The sequence below is a fragment of the Ziziphus jujuba genome, chromosome 1, assembly GCF_031755915.1.
Source record: "Ziziphus jujuba cultivar Dongzao chromosome 1, ASM3175591v1".
In the NCBI taxonomy this organism is placed as follows: domain Eukaryota; kingdom Viridiplantae; phylum Streptophyta; class Magnoliopsida; order Rosales; family Rhamnaceae; genus Ziziphus; species Ziziphus jujuba.
In genome coordinates this window covers 16,264,810-16,285,989 of record NC_083379.1, presented here as the reverse complement: position 1 = coordinate 16,285,989, position 21,180 = coordinate 16,264,810, and the positions used below count along the sequence as shown (strand labels likewise).

The window sequence follows — 21,180 nt, the reverse complement described above, 5'->3', positions numbered from 1 at the left end:
TTTCTACTAAGTCCCATTAACACCTATTTATGTAAATACAATTTCAATTTTGTCCAAGTTGTCCAATTGTATCCAAATACAATCCAGTTTCTATTCGGTATTAATTAATTGACATATAAATGAAAACATTATCAAACGATATCTAAATTTACAAACTTTATATGAGTGGAAATCTTTTAGAATGGGTAACAAGAATCTAAGTTGACCTTAGTCCAAAAACATTATTGGTGGTTGGAAAACACGTTAGAAAATTTGGCCGAACTTAATGTTGATGGATCTCTCAAAATCATGAAGAAATTTGATAAATAGAGACTGGATTCAAGATCAGAGGTTTCAAAATAGGGGATAAAAAGTATGGATTGGCCTAGAATTACCGAAAAATGAAAAAATCTCCTGCGACCCAGCCTTGTCACAATGATTGACTGGCCAGCCCATTCTATTTGGCCATAATCTGGCCAGAGACTTGGGGGCGGAGTTCGTCAAATGGCAAGCAACAACCCTGGCTGGCATATGGTAATTAATGGTGGCTGGGAAAAAAGAAAATCGGTGTGAGCTGGTTGTTGGTGTTGATGGGTTTGGTTGAATAAATTTCACGGGTTTTGGGTCTACTAAATGGTTTAGGGGCTTTTTGAATATTTTTCAATTTGTTTAATAAAGACATAGTTCTTGAAGTATATATAGGTCTTGAGTCTATTAAAAGATGAAAATATAGAATAGTTTGAACATAGATCTATATTGATATTTAAAAACTCTCTAGAACAATAATTTCCTAAGCGTAACTCAGAATTACACGTGTCGCTAGTCTATGACAAGTTCAATAAACTCTACACTATGATATACCAGTCAAATTAAAACTTTAGACTATACAGAAAAATCAAATATAAGATCCATAAACAGTCCACTTCATTGGCCTTATCAAAGATTCATAATCTGGGTATTTTTCTTAAATAGGTTGTACACTTATTGTATATTTTAAATATATAAAATTAATCACAAAAATAAATGAAAATAATAATAAAAGAAATTTGTCATTAAAATCAAAAGTTTAAATAAATTTCTAATCAAAAGGTAATTAAATAAATATTATATTGTTAAAAAAGGTACATTTCTAGTATTTTTCTATTAAATAACAATATTTAAATAAACATGATATAACTTTTTTTTATATATCAAGCCTGATATAACTAAAAAGTTGGTTAATTAGTTTTAAAAAAAAATAAAAAATTGGTAATAAAGTATAATCTTATTATCTTAGTTAAATAAGATAGCAAAATAAATAAATAAATAAATGAGAAAAATAGTAGAAATATATGTAAAGATGATGGTTTAGGTAAATGAAACAAATTCTTAGCAAAAAATTAATAAATAAAACAAATTATTTAAAACACAAAAAAAAAATTAAAAAAAAATAATATTAAAAAAATTCAAAAGCATTTAGCAGAGGTGTGGGAAACAACCAATAAAAAAAGGTTGGGTGGGGTGGCATTGGGCCCTACATAATAATATGTTTATTATTTAATGCTTTCTCTATTTCTTCGATATCATTTAAAAGCACTATCCATCTTGCAATAGGCATATCGCAAGCCAGTGAGAGAGTTTAGCAAATATCGCCATGGAAATGGGAGTTCAAACTGTTCACAAAGCTGTGTTACTGATAGAGATACTTGTTGCATCACTACCTGCTTTCATGTCCATGAAGGAAAGCTCAGATCCCTCTTCACTTCCCTCCAACTTTCTCTTTGGTACTGCTTCCTCTTCCTATCAGGTGACTTTGACCATCTCCATCTTTAATTTTATTAATTAATTCCAAACTGCTATTTCTCTTAACTAGTTTCGATTCACTTGTTTATGGTCACAATCATCTTCTTCATCTATCTGCTTAATCACAAAATGGGATTATTAATTACAAGTGAAAGCACAAAACCATACAGAGGAAAAATACCCAATGTGATATATATATATATATATATAGATTCATTAAATTTTCCAGAGAGAATGAATGAATAAATGGCTCTGTTATAGTTATACTTAGGATGATGATCTAAATCTTACATGCAGTATGAAGGGGCTTACATAACCGATGGTAAAGGGCTCAATAACTGGGACGTTTTCTCGCACACTTCAGGTGAGACATAAAAAAAAGGAAAAAAATAAAAAATAAAAATTCCATCCATCCAAACAAAACCCTGCTCTTCATTCTTGAAGTTTCCAACTCCAAACTGAAAAAAAAAAAAAAAAAAAAAAAGTTTTTTTTTTTTTTTTAAATAGAATATACACGTTCGTTTCCCAGTAAAATAAAAAAATAAAATAAAAGCAGCATTTATAAATATAAACTATGAAGTAGGCCCTGCGAAATCAATAAATATTGACATGTTTTGAATAAATTAAAGCAAAATAATATAATAAGAAAAGAAAAAGAAGAAGAAAGTAATTGGCTTTATGAATCATTGCAGGCAACATAGAAGATGGAAGTAATGGAGATGTTGCAGTGGATCACTACCATCGCTATCTGGTAATCAAACTTCTAGCTACTTCCGTTACCTCGTATAGTTGTGATTGATTACTAATATGATTTTGCTCTACTTTAAATCAATCAATAAAAGATATTGTCTGTTTTGAGAATCCATAATATAATAATAATTATAAAAGCAAGATTTTTTTTTTTTAAGTACGTACAGATTTAAATTTAAATTTGGATATTTTATTAGCCATCCGACACTTATGGCATGAAATAAGGATCTAGCATCTCAATGTAATGTGTAATCAACTATTTTTATATTTTATAATGGAAATATGGGGATTCCAAATATTATTGCTAAAAAGGATAATGAATTTTTCATTATATTATGCCTAATCACAAACTAATATTGGTGATGTGATTTTAAAACTGAAGTGAAAAGGAAAACCTATTTTTCCATATACAGATAAGTTTGTTGTTGTTGTTGGTTTTTTTTTTATTTTTATTTTTGGATGAATAAGGTTGCGTACAATTCTGCACGTTAATCGTTGGTGTTTTTTATTGATTTTGTTTTTGGGTGGTGGGCACTGTTAACAATGATTTTTTTCTTTTCATCATCAAGATCATGTCATTAGCTAATTGTAGTAGTTAGCGAAATTAATTGGCGAATTATTATGTATGGTATTTTTTTTTTATCATTATTATATATGGTACTTCATGTGCTGAAAATTAAAACACAAGCAACATATCTTCGTCAGTGAACGCAACAAAAAAAAAAAAAAAAAAAAAAAAAAAATCTCTCGTAGGGAAGGACCATATTAAATTGAATCAGTTGTCCCCACGTGAATTTCTACCTGTGCTGCAAAAAGACGCTGAAATATGTGTTTGGAAACAAAAAAATAAATAAATAAAAATAAAATAAAAAACCTTCAGCAGGAAGGACCAAAATAAATTGGAAAAAAAAAAAAAAAAAAAGCAATAAAACAATAAAACTTCTGTAGGGAAGGACCATAATAAATTGAATTTGTTGTTCCCACGTGAATTTCTACCTGTGCAGCAAAAGGACACTGGAATACGTGTTTGGAATTAGGTATGACTTTTCTTCTTTTCTTCTTCTTTGTTTTTTTCGGCTGTCCCCTGTGTCCCCACCCAATGAGTTGAACATGCATCATCTTTGACACAGGGGCTCCTAACCAGCCATTTTGTCATCAATTAAGTATGACTTTCGTATTCAGAAGAGTCTTTTGCATTTTATTACCCAAAAAAGATTCTTTTTTTTTTTTTTTTTGACATTTCATTGCACAAGACCAAAAAGAGAACCTCCCAAAAAAAGGAGGAAATTACATAGATAGGTTACTTCCCAAGGCATCAAAAGCTAACAAGTCCGATATGTCCTTAGGAAATGAACCTGCATTACAAGCAAGCCAAACAAAAGATGATCCTGTCTGAAGGGCTTTCTTGGCCATCAAGTCAACCACCCTATTAGAATTTCTGGAGTTCCAGGATAGGCACCAATTCTCCTTTTTAAATAAAGATCTAAGGAAAATTATATCATGCCTTGTTTCCCACACCAAAGGATTGTCCGCCGAGAGGATAGTGTTTACAGCTTCTCTACAATCCGAAGACCAGCAAAGGTCTTGTCAGTTGTTCCTCTCAGCCGTCTCGGCTGCCCAAGAAAGGGCCTTCACCTCAACCTCTAGAGGAGAACTATAAAAAATACGTTTAGAATCGCAGTAAACGACCTCCCCCTTCCAGTCCCTAGCAACAAAAGCAATCCCAGCTTGATCATTGTTAAAGGCTGCATCAGAGTTGATTTTCCACCACCCTTTAGTTGGAGGGCTCCATCGTTCCTTTGAAGAGCAATTGTGAATTAACTCTTCCACACTTTCAAATTCATCAACAAGAATGTTGAACCGTTGTAACATATCCTGGCTAGGGAAAGAGTCCGAAAAAACCTTTTCATTTCTACAAAGCCAAGTAAAATAAAGTAAAGTGGTAAGAAAGATGGAGATTGATCTCTTATCTTTGCCTTGACATCCTCCAGCTGTAATAGGATTTATACACATCTCCACTAGCTCCTTCGTGTTGGACACATTCCAGTTCTCAAGTCTACACCCCCAGTTACTGGCAAAAGCTAGTCTTCTGATAAAGTGACAGTCCTTGAAAATGTGCAATAATGTTTCCTCTTTGTCTTCACACCAAACACAGTTGCGGTCCCCTTTCCCAATTCTAGTAAAAATCAAATCTCTGGTGGGAATCACATTGGACAGCACTCTCCACAGAAACATTTTAAGACGTTCATGCATCTTGATGTTCCACAGATTTTTCCAAATAGCCTCTGATTCTCTGCTTTGGTCTAACATACATAGAAATTCAAAGCAATGTTTAACTGAGAACTTGCCTTCCTTATTGCCTTTCCAGATAAGTTTATCTCTACAACTGTAAAATAGCTTCAGCAGAGTCCAGATGAAAAAAATGACGAATCTCAGTCTCTTTCCACTGATTAGTTCTCTCATCTCGAAGCTCAAAAACTCTCCTCCATCGTGAAACATCTGATTCAAGTCTTGCAGTAGGATTTTTTGACTCTATACCGGCAGCCATGGGTCCTTCCAAATATCTATTGTCACACCATCTCCAACTTGAAAACATGATCCCTTCCTTATGATATTTCTTGTTTTGATGATTCCTTGCCATACCCAAGAGGTCCCTTTTTTTAGTTTATAACCAAAAAAAGTTTCATTTCTCAGATATTTCGCCTTCATTAATCTTGTCCATAGGCTATCTTCTTCACAAGCCAATTTCCAACCGAGCTTAGCAACAAGGGCCAAATTTAAATCCTTAAAGCTTCTGAAGCCTAAACCTCCCATTTCCTTAGGCCTACACAGGTCCTTCCAAGCCTTCAGAGCCAAAAAACCTGTAGCATTCGGCTTGGACTCCCACCAAAATTTTCGAACAATGGCATCCATATCTTCGCACACATTTACAGGAAGTAAAAAGGTGGACATTGTGTAGCTAGGGATTGCTTGAACCACGGATTTGATCAATGTTGCCTTTCCAACCTTTGAAAGAAAATGTCTATTCCATCCCTCAAGTCTTCCTTTGATCCGTTCTTTGAGAATATGGAATTCTTTCGTTTTGTTTCTCCCAAAAACCAATGAATTCCCCAAGTAGATTGCCGAGGTTCCCATATCCTTGAATCCTAGGATTTCTTTGATGGCCATTTTTGCTTTCCGAGGAATGGACCTTGAAAAGAAAATGTTGGATTTCTCTTCATTTACCTCTTGCCCCGACCAGCTGCAGAAATAAGATAAACACTCCTTGATAATAGTGACATCTTTGGGGTTTGCTCGACAGGAGATGATTAGATCATCCGCATACATGAGGTGTGAGATTGCTGGAGCATTACGGTCCACTTTAATTCCGTGTAATCTATCTTGATCTTCCTCTTTTAGCAGAAGTCTGGACAAAATTTCAGAGCAGAGTATAAAAAGTATAGGTGAGAGGGGATCACCTTGATGAATCCCACGTTCGGGCTGAAAAGTGCCACACACGCTGCCATTAAGGAGGAGAGAGTAGTGCACCGAGCTTAAGCAGCTCCGAATCATCCACCGGAACTCGCTAGAAAAGCCCCACAATTCCAAAACTTTATCAACAAAACTCCATTCAAGGCAATCGTAAGCCTTCTTTAAGTCTATTTTGATCATCATAAGGCCTTGTTTTCCTTTGTGTTTTCGAATTTTGTGAACTAGTTATTGGGCAATCACAGTGTTCTCCGCTATCCAACGTCCTTTAACAAAAGCGCCTTGGTAAGGAGAAATAATCTTCTCAATAACATTGCTAAGTCTCCCTGCTAAAATCTTGGACACAATTTTATACACAAAGTTGCATAAACTAATTGGTCTGAAATGATTAAAATTCTGAGGTTGATTGATCTTAGGGATTAGAACAATAAAAGTTTCATTCATCGAAGAAGGTATCCTTTGTAATCGAAAACATTCCTGCGTGTATTTTACCACCTTATCTTGTACAATATTCCAGTATGATCGAAAGAATATACCTGGGTAACCATCTGGACCTGGACTTTTCAACGGGTGCAAATTCCATATTGCCTCCTTAACTTCCTCTGGCGTAGGTAATCTCAATAAGGCTATATTATCTTCAGGCGAAATAAGTCTCTCTCCAAGCTCTTTAAAATTCTCCGGAATTTGTGGAAAATCAAATTTGTAGAGTTCTTTAAAATGGTTAAGAAAGTACTGTCTTATCTGATCCGGATTAGAAAGCCCCCTTTGATCATCCTTAATTGCCTGGATTTTATTCTTCCTTCTTCTGTTCAGAAGACTTGAGTGAAAGAATTTAGTGTTCTTGTCCCCTTCTTTGAGCCAAGTTTTTCTAGATTTCTGACGTAAGATAGACTCCCATCTAGATCTATGTAACCTCAACTTATCCAAAACTTCAGCTTCTTTTCCCATGTCTCTATCCTCCCGTTGCTGAAGAAGAAGGAGATCGGCTTCAAGATTTCGAATTTCTTTATCAGCAAAACCGAAGACCTCCATATTCCATATCCTTAGGGCCTTAGTAGTTTCCTGAAAGCTTCTTTTTACTTTGTGGCAATTCATCCCAGGTCGAATGTCTGCATTCCAAGCTTTCTCTATAACATAATTGCTAGATCTGTCAGTAGTCCAGACCTTCAAAAATCTGAAAGGTTTCTTTATTCTCTTCTCTTGACCACCTAGCCTAATAAGAATTGGGCAATTATCTGATTCTTCAAACATAAGATGCTCCACTAAAGATAGAAGAAATTTAGCAATCCATTCTTTATTCACCACTACTCTGTCAATCCTTTCCCTAATAAGCGCTTGGCCGCATTGTCTGTTGTCCCATGTGAAACGTCTTCCGATAAACCCAAGATCGCTACCATCAACTTCCTGCATAAAGTTTTTCAAGTGGAGTCTTTTTCTCCAAATAGGACGGCCTCCGAATTTTTCCGAGCTATCGATCACCTCATTAAGGTCACCAAATAAAATCCAGGGTCTCTCCCAAACAGACACAACCTTAGCAAGATGGGTCCAGAATTGGTTCTTTTCCGAATTATATGGAGTGCCATGGCAAGCCAGAAAACTCCAACTAGGATATCCTTCCTCATCAGAAGCAATCCCGCAAATGATTCGCTCAGAGGACCAAAAAATACTAAAATTGCACTCATCCTTCCACATCAGACACAAGCCCCCTGCATTTCCTTTGGCCTCAATAATCTCAACATTAAAGAAGCCAAGACTTCTACTCACCTTTTCTAACCGTTTCCTACTCCCTTTTGTCTCACATAGAAAAAGGCATGAAGGATTGTGGTTTCTGACTAAGTTTTTTAAAACATTTGTAACCGCCAGGTTACATAATCCCCTACAGTTCCATGAAAGAATTTTCAAGGCTGAGGGGGGGGCATGAGAGGGCCCGCCTCCTTGGCCTATTGAAAATCCAACTTTCGCCTGGAAAAGGACCCTTCAGCTCTCTCCAGTGGTCGACTTTCCTCTAAGTGGGATAAAATCCTTCTTCGTGCATCTTTTTTCCAGGATCTTGTCCTCCTTGATTCTTGAGCAGGGGGAATTCTTCTTTCTCTGGGTGATTCACCACCAAAAGCAATATTTTCCAGAGATAGCTCACAGGTTTCGGTCACCACTTCTCCTGTAAAGTTGTTTAAATCAGGGGGGTTTACTTGTTGGGAGTCTGGGAGAGAAGATCCAGCGAATCCATAACTACTCGTTCCTTCTTGGAAAATACCATCAATGGGCTCTTCTAATCGTAAATAGCTACAAGGGGGGCCACACAAATCAACTGGGGCTGGGCGTTTTTGAGTTGAAATTGACTTGTGCAAATCAATTGAGCATATCTGCTTGCCCGAGGCTTTCACTAAAGCAGGTGGGCCCAGTCCAATAGTTTCTAAGAAGCCCGAGTCAAGGGAGTCTATTTCTTTTCTTTCGGTGTCTTTAGAAGTTGCTATGGACTTAATAATAGATGCAGCCCAATTACTTAGGCCCAATACATTAAACTTTGGGCTCTTAAATCTCTGCAGAACCTCCTCCTGCAACTCCTTTTCAAAATTTAAATCATGTCTTTTTAGGGTAAGACTGAGAGCATCGACCTCTGGGCACAAATCTTTGATATTCTCAAAGTATTTCTTCTTCCAAGTCTGACAAAGGCTGCTGCTGCTTTTTCCTTTCTCCTCGAGCTTCGCCTGGCTTTGGTGAACGGTGTCTGTCAGCCGAAAATTATTGGGAATGATAATTTCCCTAGATTCTATCTGACTTGCTTGTCTGTTTAGATGGATCTCTTCATTAATTGCCATCGGCGGATTGACAAACTGTAGACTGCCCGAAGTCTCCGATCTGATCCATGGCCCATAAAGGCGAGTTTCGATTCCTGTGCTTGCTCTGATCATTGCCGGTTTTTCAAACAGACATTTTCCGGTCACATGGAATAGACGCCCACATTTGTAGCAGAAATCACTTAATCTTTCAAATTTGAACTGGACCCATAACTCATCTCCTTCTGCTCTCTCTAGAAAAAAGCCAGCCGGGAGAGGGTTGTCTGTGTCAATGTCCACTTTAAAACGTAGGAAACGTTGAGAAACAACCGATTTTCTTGTAATAGACTCTTTGACAACCTTCCCTAAACGTGCTCCAATTTGAAAAGCTGCCTCAGCATGTAAATAAATTGGTGGAAGACCGTGAATTTGGACTGTGAAAGTCGAGAATTTGAAAGAAATCTCAGATAGCGCTAAAGTCTCTAGCCATTCCTTGAGAATGATGTGTGCCCCATTAAAAGTCCATGGTCGACTTTTGAAAATCCTTTCCTTTTCCCCTGACCGCTCAAAGGAGAATTTGAAAATGTTTTCTTCCAATTTTTCAATCTTGACTTTGCCCATTAAATTCCAAGTTTTGGAAATAATTTCTCCTATTGTGAACTGGCGAAAGGTACGGGTAGAAAGTAGCTTCCCTACCAAGACTCTGTTACAAGCGAGCTCGCCCCCCTGTGTCCTTGGTTGAAGAGATAATGTTCTAAGTGATTCATGAAGAGGAATAAAACCCAGTTGATCTTGCCCCATTCCAGCAGAAACCAAAAAAAAAAAACCCCCAAAAACAAAAAGAGAGAAGAAAGGGGAAAGCTTGTAGAAAGGAAAAGAAAACTAAAACAGAGACTAACCAGCTTTGAAACTGATTATATCACCTAAGCAGTCTGTAGCAGGACTTAGATGGCAGATCTATAAGAGAGAATCGCCATGGAAGAGGTTTTTTTTTCTACATACACTTTAGTAACTCGATCAATCATTCAATGCAGCGGAGCGCCACGCTTTCATTTTCACTTTGGGGAGTAAAAAAAATTTTCGTTTGGCTTACAAGCGCGGTGTCTAGAGTGCGTGGCATCAATTATCAAGTCCGATATTAATGATAGCTAATAGATGATGTGATTATATTTATTTTGTAATATTGATATGATTATTAATTTTTTTAATGAAAAATTAGTCAACATTATTGATGTGACTATTAATCAGTTAAACATTATCACTTCCATCTTCCATCACTCTGCGCTAGCATTATCATTTTTTTGAGGTTTCACCTGAAAAAAAACAAAAAGGATTATCATATTTGGAAACTTCATTATTGTCCAAAAGATAAACTGCTTGAATAGGCCAAGTACAATATATGTACTTCTTTTCCTTCCAAAGTACAATATATTGCTTAGCATTATCATTTAGTTTAAATTACATTAAAGTATTTTAAACTGTTAATATTTACAAATACAAATTTATAATCATAAATTTCCATGGAACAAATTAATGGTAAATCCATTATTTTTTCTAGAAAAATCTATCATTAAATCCCTGCATTGCATATATATATATATATATATATATATCACAATATTGATGCGTAATTTTTAAAAATACATATTGATATTCAAGTTGAATATTTACCTTTACTATTATCTACATAGTTTTAAGGGATTATTTATAAGTTATTGATGAGTAACTGAAGGTGTGATTTAATTTAATGTACGGATCACTAACAAGTGGCAATATATATTGATAACAACAGGAAGACATAGATCTTATGGAGTCCCTTGGTGTTAACAGCTACAGATTCTCAATTTCATGGACCAGAATTTTGCCTAGTTTGTTTTCTCTTTCCCTCTGCTAATCCTTTGAATACTTTCACCAAATAAAAACCATACAAACCAAACAAAGAATTCTATCTGAAATTCCATGAGACACAATTTGAAACAGAAGGGAGATTTGGAGATGTAAACCTGGCCGGCATCAACTTCTACAACAACGTCATTGATGCTCTTCTAGCTAAAGGTGAATCTCCATCCATCTCATCATATTAATTTCTTATTAAAATTAATATGTATATATATATATATATATATGCATACATGTATACAACAAGGGCACGAATGCGAATGGCTAACTAATAGGAATAGTTATTTATAAAAATAGAAAATGGAAAAAGAAATAATCATTCTTATTTTAGTAAAAATATTAAATTAGAAATAAGGTTAAACTTCTATAAATATTTTTTTTTCCAAAAATATTCAAATTTGATAAAAATTAATTAAAAGTTAAATTTTATATCTATTTATATAGTTTAAGTATATGATAATCAATTTAAATATAAACTTATCAAAATATAGTAAGAATATTTAAAATTTATCAATATTAAAATATAGAAATAAAAATTCGAAGGTTTTAAAAAGAAATTATTATTCTTTCAAATATAATCACATTTATTCATATAAAATAGTTATTCCCAAATTCAAAAAGGTATCAAACTTAGAAAAAACTAAATCTATAGAATAACTATTGTATTCATGCATTCCATGTGTGAGTTGTTATTTTAATTTGAATCTTAAAACTTAAAATCGGATGCTATAACCTTTAGCATTTATCAGGTAAGAAACTTACGGATTACTTAAGCATGTAAGTAGGCTCAACTCATGATCAGCTTGAACTCTGCTCGATTTTAACTTGCTTGAATTTGATTAGTAAGAAAACAAACCTAGCTTGAACAAGAAATGAAACTCTTAATATGATTTTAAGCAATAAATTAAGCTCGTGAATAGCTTATAAATAGTTTGAATTTATTATTTATATGTATTTATATAAAGATTTTATTATGAATTTAGGCACATTGAATATTTAAAATGCATAATAATATTTTTTATATTTTAAATTTATAAACTTTTTAAAATTAAATTAATTTTATAATAATTTAATAGAATAACTAAAATTTATTAACTATTAATGTTAAAAAATATATATATTCAAGTTTTTAAATTTTTGTCATGTAATGAGTTAAGTTGAGTTTAAACAAGTAATTTCAAAATTTTGTAAACTTAAATCAAACTTGAGTACTCTTAAAATCATGCAAGCCAAACTTGAAAATGTCAATACTTAGCTTGACTTTACTTAGCCAAACTTGAGAATGTCAATATTTGGTCCGACTCTACTTATTATACACCTAGAATTATTAGACTAGAAAAAAAATATATATATATATATATTATATTATATAAATAATATATAATTTTCATATTATAGGCATAGTCACTCATTACATGATAGCCATTAGCGCCATTACATGTAATTTAGACATAAATCCCATAAATTATAATATGCAATCGAGATATCCTACTAATTAGCTGTAGTCAAGAGCTGACACCCATTTATGGTATGCAACGACTACACCCATAGTATGACTGTATATATAAAGAGAGAAAGTTTCTTACAAGGGAATTTATACTTTAACTAAATCATAGATATATGCATGGCAAAACGTTAACCATAGATAAGAAGTGTATCAAGTGACAATATTATAGTAATATTTTTAATGAAAACGCTTAGATTTGTTTGGGCTCGTTAATTTGATTGGATCTATTTTAGAACTAAATCTAAGGTTTGATTTATAAATTTTTCAGTCAACCTGATAAAAGATTGAGATTGATATATATACAATAATTTTCTTATCACCATATCACTTTGACAATATTATGCTAAAGATTTTAATTACAACAGTTATATTTATTTGGGCTTGTTTAATTGGGCTTGAGCTATTTTTGAAACTAAATCTAAAAGACTGATTCTTTAGCAGATTAGGTAGACTTATAAAAAATAAAGTGAAACACTAATGAAAAAATTTTAAACTAAAATTAAGTCTATGATTCTAATATCAACCGTTGAATCTTATACTCAAGATTAGATTTAGATTTGAAAATTTATCATGTAACATTCTTTCCCATTCACTCTAAATTTTTTAAATGTAAAAAATATAATTCCCTATTCAACTTGAAATCGTCCAACTATGGCACTCAAGCAACAATCAACAACCATCGACAAATAATTGAATGAAAAAGATCTGGCCGTCGTCTGTCAACCATGGCAATTGAGTAACCACCAGATGATAAACAAATTGGGTACAAATAGAGATAATTTCATTAATTGGGATCATTGAGCTATGAGCCAAAGGCTACTGGAGAATGTCAAAGTTTCACAACCCAAAATACAATTTGGCAGCAATATATCTCAATTCATCATAAAATTGGCACTATAAATTTGAATAGAAATTCTTTTAAACAGCAAACATCAATAATGTATTTGAATAAAAATTCTTTTAAAGGTGAGTCACTCATCTTGAGCACGCAATTCAATCAAGATCTTTCACAAAATCGATTCCACAATTCACACGTGCTCCTAAAATATCAATATTATACAAGATCAAATATTTTATTCGGATAAATAATACACAGTACCTGGAAGAGCTAACACAAACGACATCCAAAATTCGCAAATAATATATCAAAACGAAGCTTACAACACGAGGATTTAAGAATCGAATCTCACCTTCTGGAGATCAGACCCGTGGTGGTCGGAATCTTATCAAAAATCTCTCAGAATTCAAGTCCTCGAATCTCACAAATCATCGAGAATTGAAGGAAACTGACCTTGGATTTGGATTCAGGGAGGTCGAATTAGTGGGTAAGGGTGGGTGGTATGACTTGGAACTTGCCGGAATCACAGTTTCCGGCGAGCCACCATGCCCACTAGCAACCGCCACTGCCGACGGCACATCTGGTGGCCACTGGCCGTGATTTTTGGTGGAGAGGTAAATCGGAAGATGGATGTTCTAATGGGACCGGCGGTGACAAAAATGGATGGCTGATTTGGGAGAAATCATTGGAAAACATTATCAATGTTGTTGACGGAAAAACCCGCGATCCCAGTGCGTGGTTGGCCGTGGATTTTGGATGGCTGGCCAGAAAAGGAATGGGCTACAAGGTGGTCAGGTGCATGTGGCTTAGAAATGATCAGAAGATGGTCAGTGGGGGTGGCCGGTGGTGGTGGTTTCTCTCACCTCTCTCTCTTTCCTCCCCTCTTTCTCTCTCATCTCTCTCTCCTAGCTCACACACTCATCCACCCAATAAGAAGCCCACCCATGAGTGCCACTGTGCACTCACAGGATTGGCTAACAAATTGATATGTGACTCACACAGTTCACACATTTAAAAATAATATTAAAATAATACAGTATTTGGACAACTTTGCAGGTCCATAACTTTTCAAAGACATGTCCAAATTAGGCGTGCTGTTAGTCTATGGACTCGTATCGATGAGTACTTTACAACCATACATGATTCAAAGCTCAATTTTATAAGAAGAAAAAGTCAATCGGCACCTTCGAACAGTTCAGACCTTAACTTGTTTTGCTTATAACCTTCAAACCGTAGCTCCGTTTTCAATGTGCTCCTAGTCTATGAACTCGGGTCGATGCATACTTCATAACAGTGCCTCGGTTGACCTAGGATTCTTGTTGAGTCAAAAAGTCAAAGTTTGACCCTTCTCAATCAACGACGGTCAAACTCGATCAACTTCAGTCAACTTGAGAAATTTTCGGTATACTTCGGGATGGGGTATTACACAAAAAACATGTTCTCCATTGAATGCATTTGAGAATATGAAAGATTGCATTCTCCATTGACACCAATGGCATCAATGATTATTCAACACAAAAACAAAAATAAAATACCTTGGATTGATTTTTTTTTTTCTTTGCTCGCTTTTGGGGTTCTTTAAATCCTTGTCTAATGTAGGTTTTTCTTTTATTGTGTTTATTTACGTGTTAAATACTCTTGATAAAATAAATCTAGAATGATCAAATTTTTTTACCAAAATTTTGGTATCCATGATTTAGCATCTTTTAAATGGTTTACCTTCCCATGAATATAGTGCAATATTAATTTAACACCATTAAAAAACTACCACATAATTAGTTATCAAAATTTTGGTAAAAAAATTTGATACCTGTAGTATTGCTCCTCTTGAAAATATGAGATGATGATGTAGTTTTAAGACAAAAATTATTATAGAGGAGAGTTTACAATACCTAGAATTTGGAATTGGAAAAGGAAAGAGAGGCTCATTGATGATGGATGAAGTAAGACCATCTCTAAAGTTATAACAGATAAAAAGCATGTGAGATTTTTTTTTGCCTTTAACCATTTGATGATCTTAACTGTTGGTAAGATCAAACAGTCAATATTAGAATCCTAGGCTTAACTTTTGTCAAAGATTTCTATATTAGAGACTTACTAATATATATATATATACAACCAATCTAAAATTAAATGTTTAATATCAAGATTAATGTCAAAAATTCACTTTCTAACTTTTATATTATATCCAGAATTGATATTTAAAATTATATTTATTAATAATTGGATTTTGATGGATTCATTTTTCCTAAATATGATTTTAGTATGTCAGTAAATCCATATTTTAACATCTTTGATTTTTAAATTGTAGTTTTTAATATAATTCAAAAGCTAATAAAAGAAAAATAATATTAAAAACAACTAATCGTCCTAATATGAGCCTAATTGTATATATATATATATATATGTATTATATATATATATATATATAAATGTCTATATATGTATTTATGTATGTATGGACTTATTTGAAACCTAAATATATTTTTAAATATCAACATTTAAAGCAATCTAAAAGCCAGTAAGTGAGGCCTTAATGATTTTCTGATAAAAGAATATATATATATATATATATATGTGTGTATATACATATATAGAGAGAGAGAGAGAGAGAGAGATAATAAGACTCACATCATATCAACTTGATTGTTTTAGCATCAATTTTTTTTATCAGTATTTGGATCCCTTCAATAGTTGGGATTTAAAAATAAATTAGTGGTATAAATTTAATGATATACTAAAATCTTAATTTTTTTTTTAAAAAAAAAATTGAAAGAACCTAATGTACCACAAATGCATTATTAAATCTCAGCTATTAAAATAACCCAATAGTTGATAAAGAAAAACCTTATGATAAAACCATAAAATCCAATACGAGCCTAGTTATATATATATATATATATATGCACATCAATACCTAATCCATGTGGTTTACATGTAATTAAATGCGATTATATCATATAATCATGAGCAATCAACACTTGTCCCGCATTAGAAGGTGGGCAACATAACCCATGTTAGCAAAATCATATATATATATATATATAGAGAGAGAGAGAGAGAGAGAGAGAGAATAAATTTTTTATTAGATCTTATTTGGAAAATGTTAAAGTTTTGAAGGGAACTGATTTTCAAAATTTATATTCTCAGAAATTAATTTCTTAAGAATCAATTTTTCTCTTGTTATGTTTGGTAAAAATAAGTAAGTTAAAATTTCTAAGTAATTAAATTTAATTGTATGTAATAAATTAATGATAAATTTGTATTTTAGAAAAAAAAAATTATAAAACTAGTTTTCCAAATATTGTCAAAATAACACCTTCATAGGGAGGAATAACATTCCGACATAGATGAAAATTTAATTTTCTAGATCCATATTTTTCCACTTCAAAATAAAACACATGAACATTGTTATTTTTTCAAGTGGATTAAATTCTCACTAATTTTATCATTTATCAAGTGAAACCTTAGGAAATTCCTAATTTAGTTAGATCGAGAATATTTATACGGCAAATGTTTGTTAATGAGCTGTATTATCAATTGTTATTTGAATTTAAAATCCAAAAATCTTAAATAAGATATGGCAACTATGAGCATTTACCACTTAAGAATCTTTAATTTAGAGTGTGTTTGGTAGTGTTTCTGGAGTTCTAATAAGTGCGGCCTAGAGAAAAAAGCATCTGCTTACATGTTTAGCAAAAACCTCGAAAAAAAAAAAGCAAGCACTACAGGTGCTTCCATACTGTTCTAAATAAATACTTCGGAATGAAAATAAAATAGTGCAAAGTGTATTTAATTCAACTGTAAAAATACCATAAATAACTTTAAGTCTTTTTTTATTTTATATACTTTTAACTTTAACAATTTATTTTATGAAACACTTCTTAATAAAAATGCTACTATGAAAATAAGTATTACAACAAATAAGTGTTATAAAAAATAATAAAAAATTTAAAAAGTCATTTTGAAATAAGCTTTTAATAAGTAAGAGATTCCTGACTAGAGAGTTTTTATATATAACATATAAAATAAGTGGAAATGTGCTTATATGTTGACTGGGAACTATATTTCCAACATAAGATGAGAATTATGTTTACAGCCAATTAAAACTATATATATATATATATGTTATGTTTTTGGCTTTTCAAATTATATATCCAGTAATTACAGGGATTCAACCATTCGTAACATTGCACCATTTTGATGTTCCCCAAGAGCTTGAAGACAGATATGGCAGTTGGCTAAATCCAGAATCACAGTAAGTAACTCTTAATTCTTAATTCTTAATTATTATTTTTTTCCTTAATAAGAAATTCATTGTGGGTTTTGTAAGTATATATTTTAAAATCTACATAGATGTATAGTAATTTGAAACATTTAATCATGGCATAATATTAAAAATTGGTACAGGGAGGATTTTGCATATTTTGCAGATATATGTTTTAAATCATTTGGAGACCGGGTAAAGTACTGGGTCACCTTCAATGAACCAAACTTCAAGTTACATTTGGTTACCGTACCGGTATATTCCCACCATCTCGATGTTCCAGGCAGTTTGGAAATTGTAGTGATGGAGATTCTGATGTAGAGCCATTTGTTGCTGCTCATAATATTATCCTAAGTCATGCAGCTGCAGTTCATCTTTATAGAAACAAATATCAGGTATTGCAAATCGCTTTATTTCCAAAAACAGGGATAGATGGATTGAATATATATATATATATATATAAATTAAAAATCATAATAACAAAAAAAACAAAAATAAATGAATAAGAGTAATAATAAATAAATAAATAAATAAACTAATCTAATTCTATTGTTATCACTAATGAATTTATTTTGAAAAAAATTTAGTTAGGAACAAACCGAATAAATAATTCCCATGTTAGCTGGATTCCAATGCTAATAATTACTAGTTACAGATATAGCAAAACCCAAATGGTAATGGTTGGATTTAGTGGCAGATTGATGTTGAGTAAACCTCAACCATGTTTGAAGGGAAACAAAAGCAAAGTTCAATTTATATTTCTTGGCAATAATATTGGGAAACCTATATATCTGTGCAAGAGGCCATGAAACATTAATTGGACATTGTTTCTTAATTTATTTCCTCTAATTAATGCCCAGAAAGAGCAAGGAGGTAGCATTGGGATTGTCTTACACATGGGATGGTATGAACCAATCAGCAATTCCACAGCAGACAAGTTAGCTGCTGAAAGGGCTCATTCCTTTGCTACTAAGTGGTTAATTTCTTCTATCCCCTTCCTGTTTTTGACCAATATTTTTAATTTGCAGATCGTGCTGAAGAAATATTACTAATATTTCATGTTTGATATATATATATATATATATAAGCAGGTTCTTAGATCCAATTATATATGGGAAATATCCAACCGATATGGAAAACATTATTGGAAATGTCTTGCCAAAGTTTTCTAGTAATGATGTAGAGAGGCTGAAGGTGGGATTGGATTTTATTGGCATCAATCAATATTCTGGTTTCTACGTCCAAGATTGCATCTCTTCTCCCTGTAAACCAGGATTGGGCTCCTCCAGAACAGAAGGTTATAATCTTATAACTTCAGAAAGAAATGGTGTCCCCATTGGAGAATCTGTATGTAACTTTCAAACCCTGCTGTAACACATTAACTTTATGGACTCCCAAAAAATATATGCTTATGCTTTTCAACTGGTGGTTCAGGCAGGGTTAGCTTGGCAGAAAGTTTACCCACAAGGAATGGAAAAAATAGTTCTCTATATAACGGAGAGATACAAGAACATACCCTTGTTCATTACAGAGAACGGTAATATATATATATATATATATATATATATTGTAAAATAAAATAAAATAAAAACTAAGCTGCACGGAGAGGAATGAGTATGAAGAAGTTGATATAAACCAATTTAAAAAACTTTTTTTTTTTTTTCCCTTCTCTGATACAGAAAATTTGATGGTTTTTTGTAGGGTACAGCGAGTATAACAGTCCAAATTTAACCACCCCTGATTTTCTCCACGATGTCAAACGAGTGGAGTTCATGACTGGCTACATAGATGCCCTGTTGAGAGCAATGAGGTATGAAAAGTATACAATTTCACTGCTGATCATAATTTGGACTCATTTTCAGTTTTTTGGTCGAAGTTAATGGATGTTTAATATGATACAAAGTTGAATCATCAATTATTTTCAAATTCTTAGCTACTAAGAGAATGAAATATACGATCAACCAACATTTATCAAATTTGAAAAAGAATCAAAAGAAAGGAATCATTATTAAATTTTTTATTGTCTCATCAATTCAACAATTCATAATGTTACTATTGTATTTTTTATATGTGTATATGTGTTTGATTAGGAAAGGAGCAGATGTGAGGGGGTACTTCGTGTGGTCCTTGCTGGACAACTTTGAGTGGGCTCATGGATATACAATAAGGTTTGGACTTTATCATGTTGATTATGCAACACTAAAGAGAAGTAGGAAACTATCAGCAACTTGGTACAAACGGTTCATTGCAGAGCATAAGGTTAAATCCCCATTAATGCCAAGACGTCATGGAAAACATTCCCAATATTAGGGAATAGAGAATAGAATATATATTGATTTATATATATTTGGTGAAATAATATAATATATCTATAGATATATGTATAGAGAATTTTTCATCATTACAATAATAATTTCGCCCCTCACCTTCAATATGATCATGAAACTGTCAATGTAATGAAACCAGTCCCTCAGGACAGTTCGATAAAAAAGATCCGCAAATTAAAGCTTTACAATTAAGATCTTAGTTTAATTTACTTTTTCCGATGCAATTAAAGACAATTAAAATAGATCCTTAATGAAATTGGAAAAAATATATATAATTCCTATCAGAATTATATTGTTAGTTTTAGATAATTTTCCTATGTTTATTTATTTGTAAAATATACCATATCATATTTTTATTATATTCATGGAAGGCTCTAAATTCGAGTAATCCTAATGGACAAAAGAAAAAAAATGAAAAGCAGAGCCCTTTCTATGTCCTAGCTAGATAACACAACACAAGTGAATTACCAGTATTTTATTTTTCTTTTTTTTTGGTTAAGAGTGAATTACCAGTATTTTTTATGAAACAAAAATTACAAGGCCAAGCATAAGCTTCGCCTCCTGGACAGAAACCATGCTTGCTAACTCTGTGCTTTAGCAACTTTCTAACTTTCGAATCCCACCACCCACCAAGCCGTACATGCAGGCCTTGCATTTGATTTTGAACAAATAAATTATATGAAGTTGCTTTTAAAACAATTACTAGCACTTCATATCGATGAGAGCCTCACCATATTGAGCTTTTCACCCTTTTCTTATTTTTTTTCTTCCCGGCCTCGCTGTGACCAGAAAAAAAGTTAAAGGGTATTATTATACAGTGAAAACTCACTAAATTTTTATTTTTTTTTCAATATAGTTAAGAAAAAGTTTCGTTTGAACTAGTTTTAGTTCTTTGGAAAATAATGTAAATTCATTTGAAAATGCCCCTCCATAACTATCTCAAAATTTAAAATTTCAATTCAAAATTCATACATGATATTACATAGTTATAAATTAAAATTTATTGGTAATATAATTTTAAAAAAATAAAAGTAGTTGACATCACAATATATTCATCAAAAATTATAAAAACAAATGCCAAAACAAAGTACAGTTTTATGTTAGAATCTGGTAATCAAAGTAATAGTGAAAACTACCAAAAAACAGAATAAAAAATAATTATAATTAAAACCAAATAATAGGCAGCTCAAATTTCTCTTAGTTAAAAAATTAAATAAGTATTTTATTGTAGATTAAGATATACATTCCGTTTCAATTATGAATAAATTTTTTTAACATAAATTAAAGATAAGCATTATTGTTTGTAAATAGGATAAAATAGTAAAATAATCTTAAAAATAAATTAAAAAATGAGGGGGTTGGTGGGACAACATACTCTCAACCCCATGCTTGAACTTTTACCTTTTTTAAGTGAGAGAGTCCAAATGCTCTACCAACCTGTACGTTTAGCATTTTGATAAAAAAACGTTACTTGATTGTTAAAGCAAAGTGGCAAAACCAAAGCAGATTGTCCAACAGACCGATTTTGTTTTTCTTATTATGTAAATGTCCTAGTTGCAGCCCTTCATATTATCCTATCCCATGCT

General features: G+C 32.5%; 1 protein-coding gene across 1 annotated transcript; it reads left to right on the top strand.

The window, feature by feature from the left end:
* Positions 1–1,561: 1,561 nt before the first annotated feature.
* LOC107419322 (beta-glucosidase 46) lies at positions 1,562–20,373 on the top strand. The gene is given in 13 exon segments (XM_048469774.2): positions 1,562–1,765; positions 2,059–2,125; positions 2,454–2,512; positions 10,549–10,624; positions 10,737–10,811; positions 17,171–17,258; positions 17,411–17,493; positions 17,496–17,662; positions 18,128–18,243; positions 18,359–18,614; positions 18,702–18,804; positions 18,969–19,077; positions 19,358–20,373. Coding segments are annotated over 13 exon segments (1,572 nt in total). The 5' UTR covers positions 1,562–1,612; the 3' UTR covers positions 19,578–20,373.
* Positions 20,374–21,180: the final 807 nt, after the last annotated feature.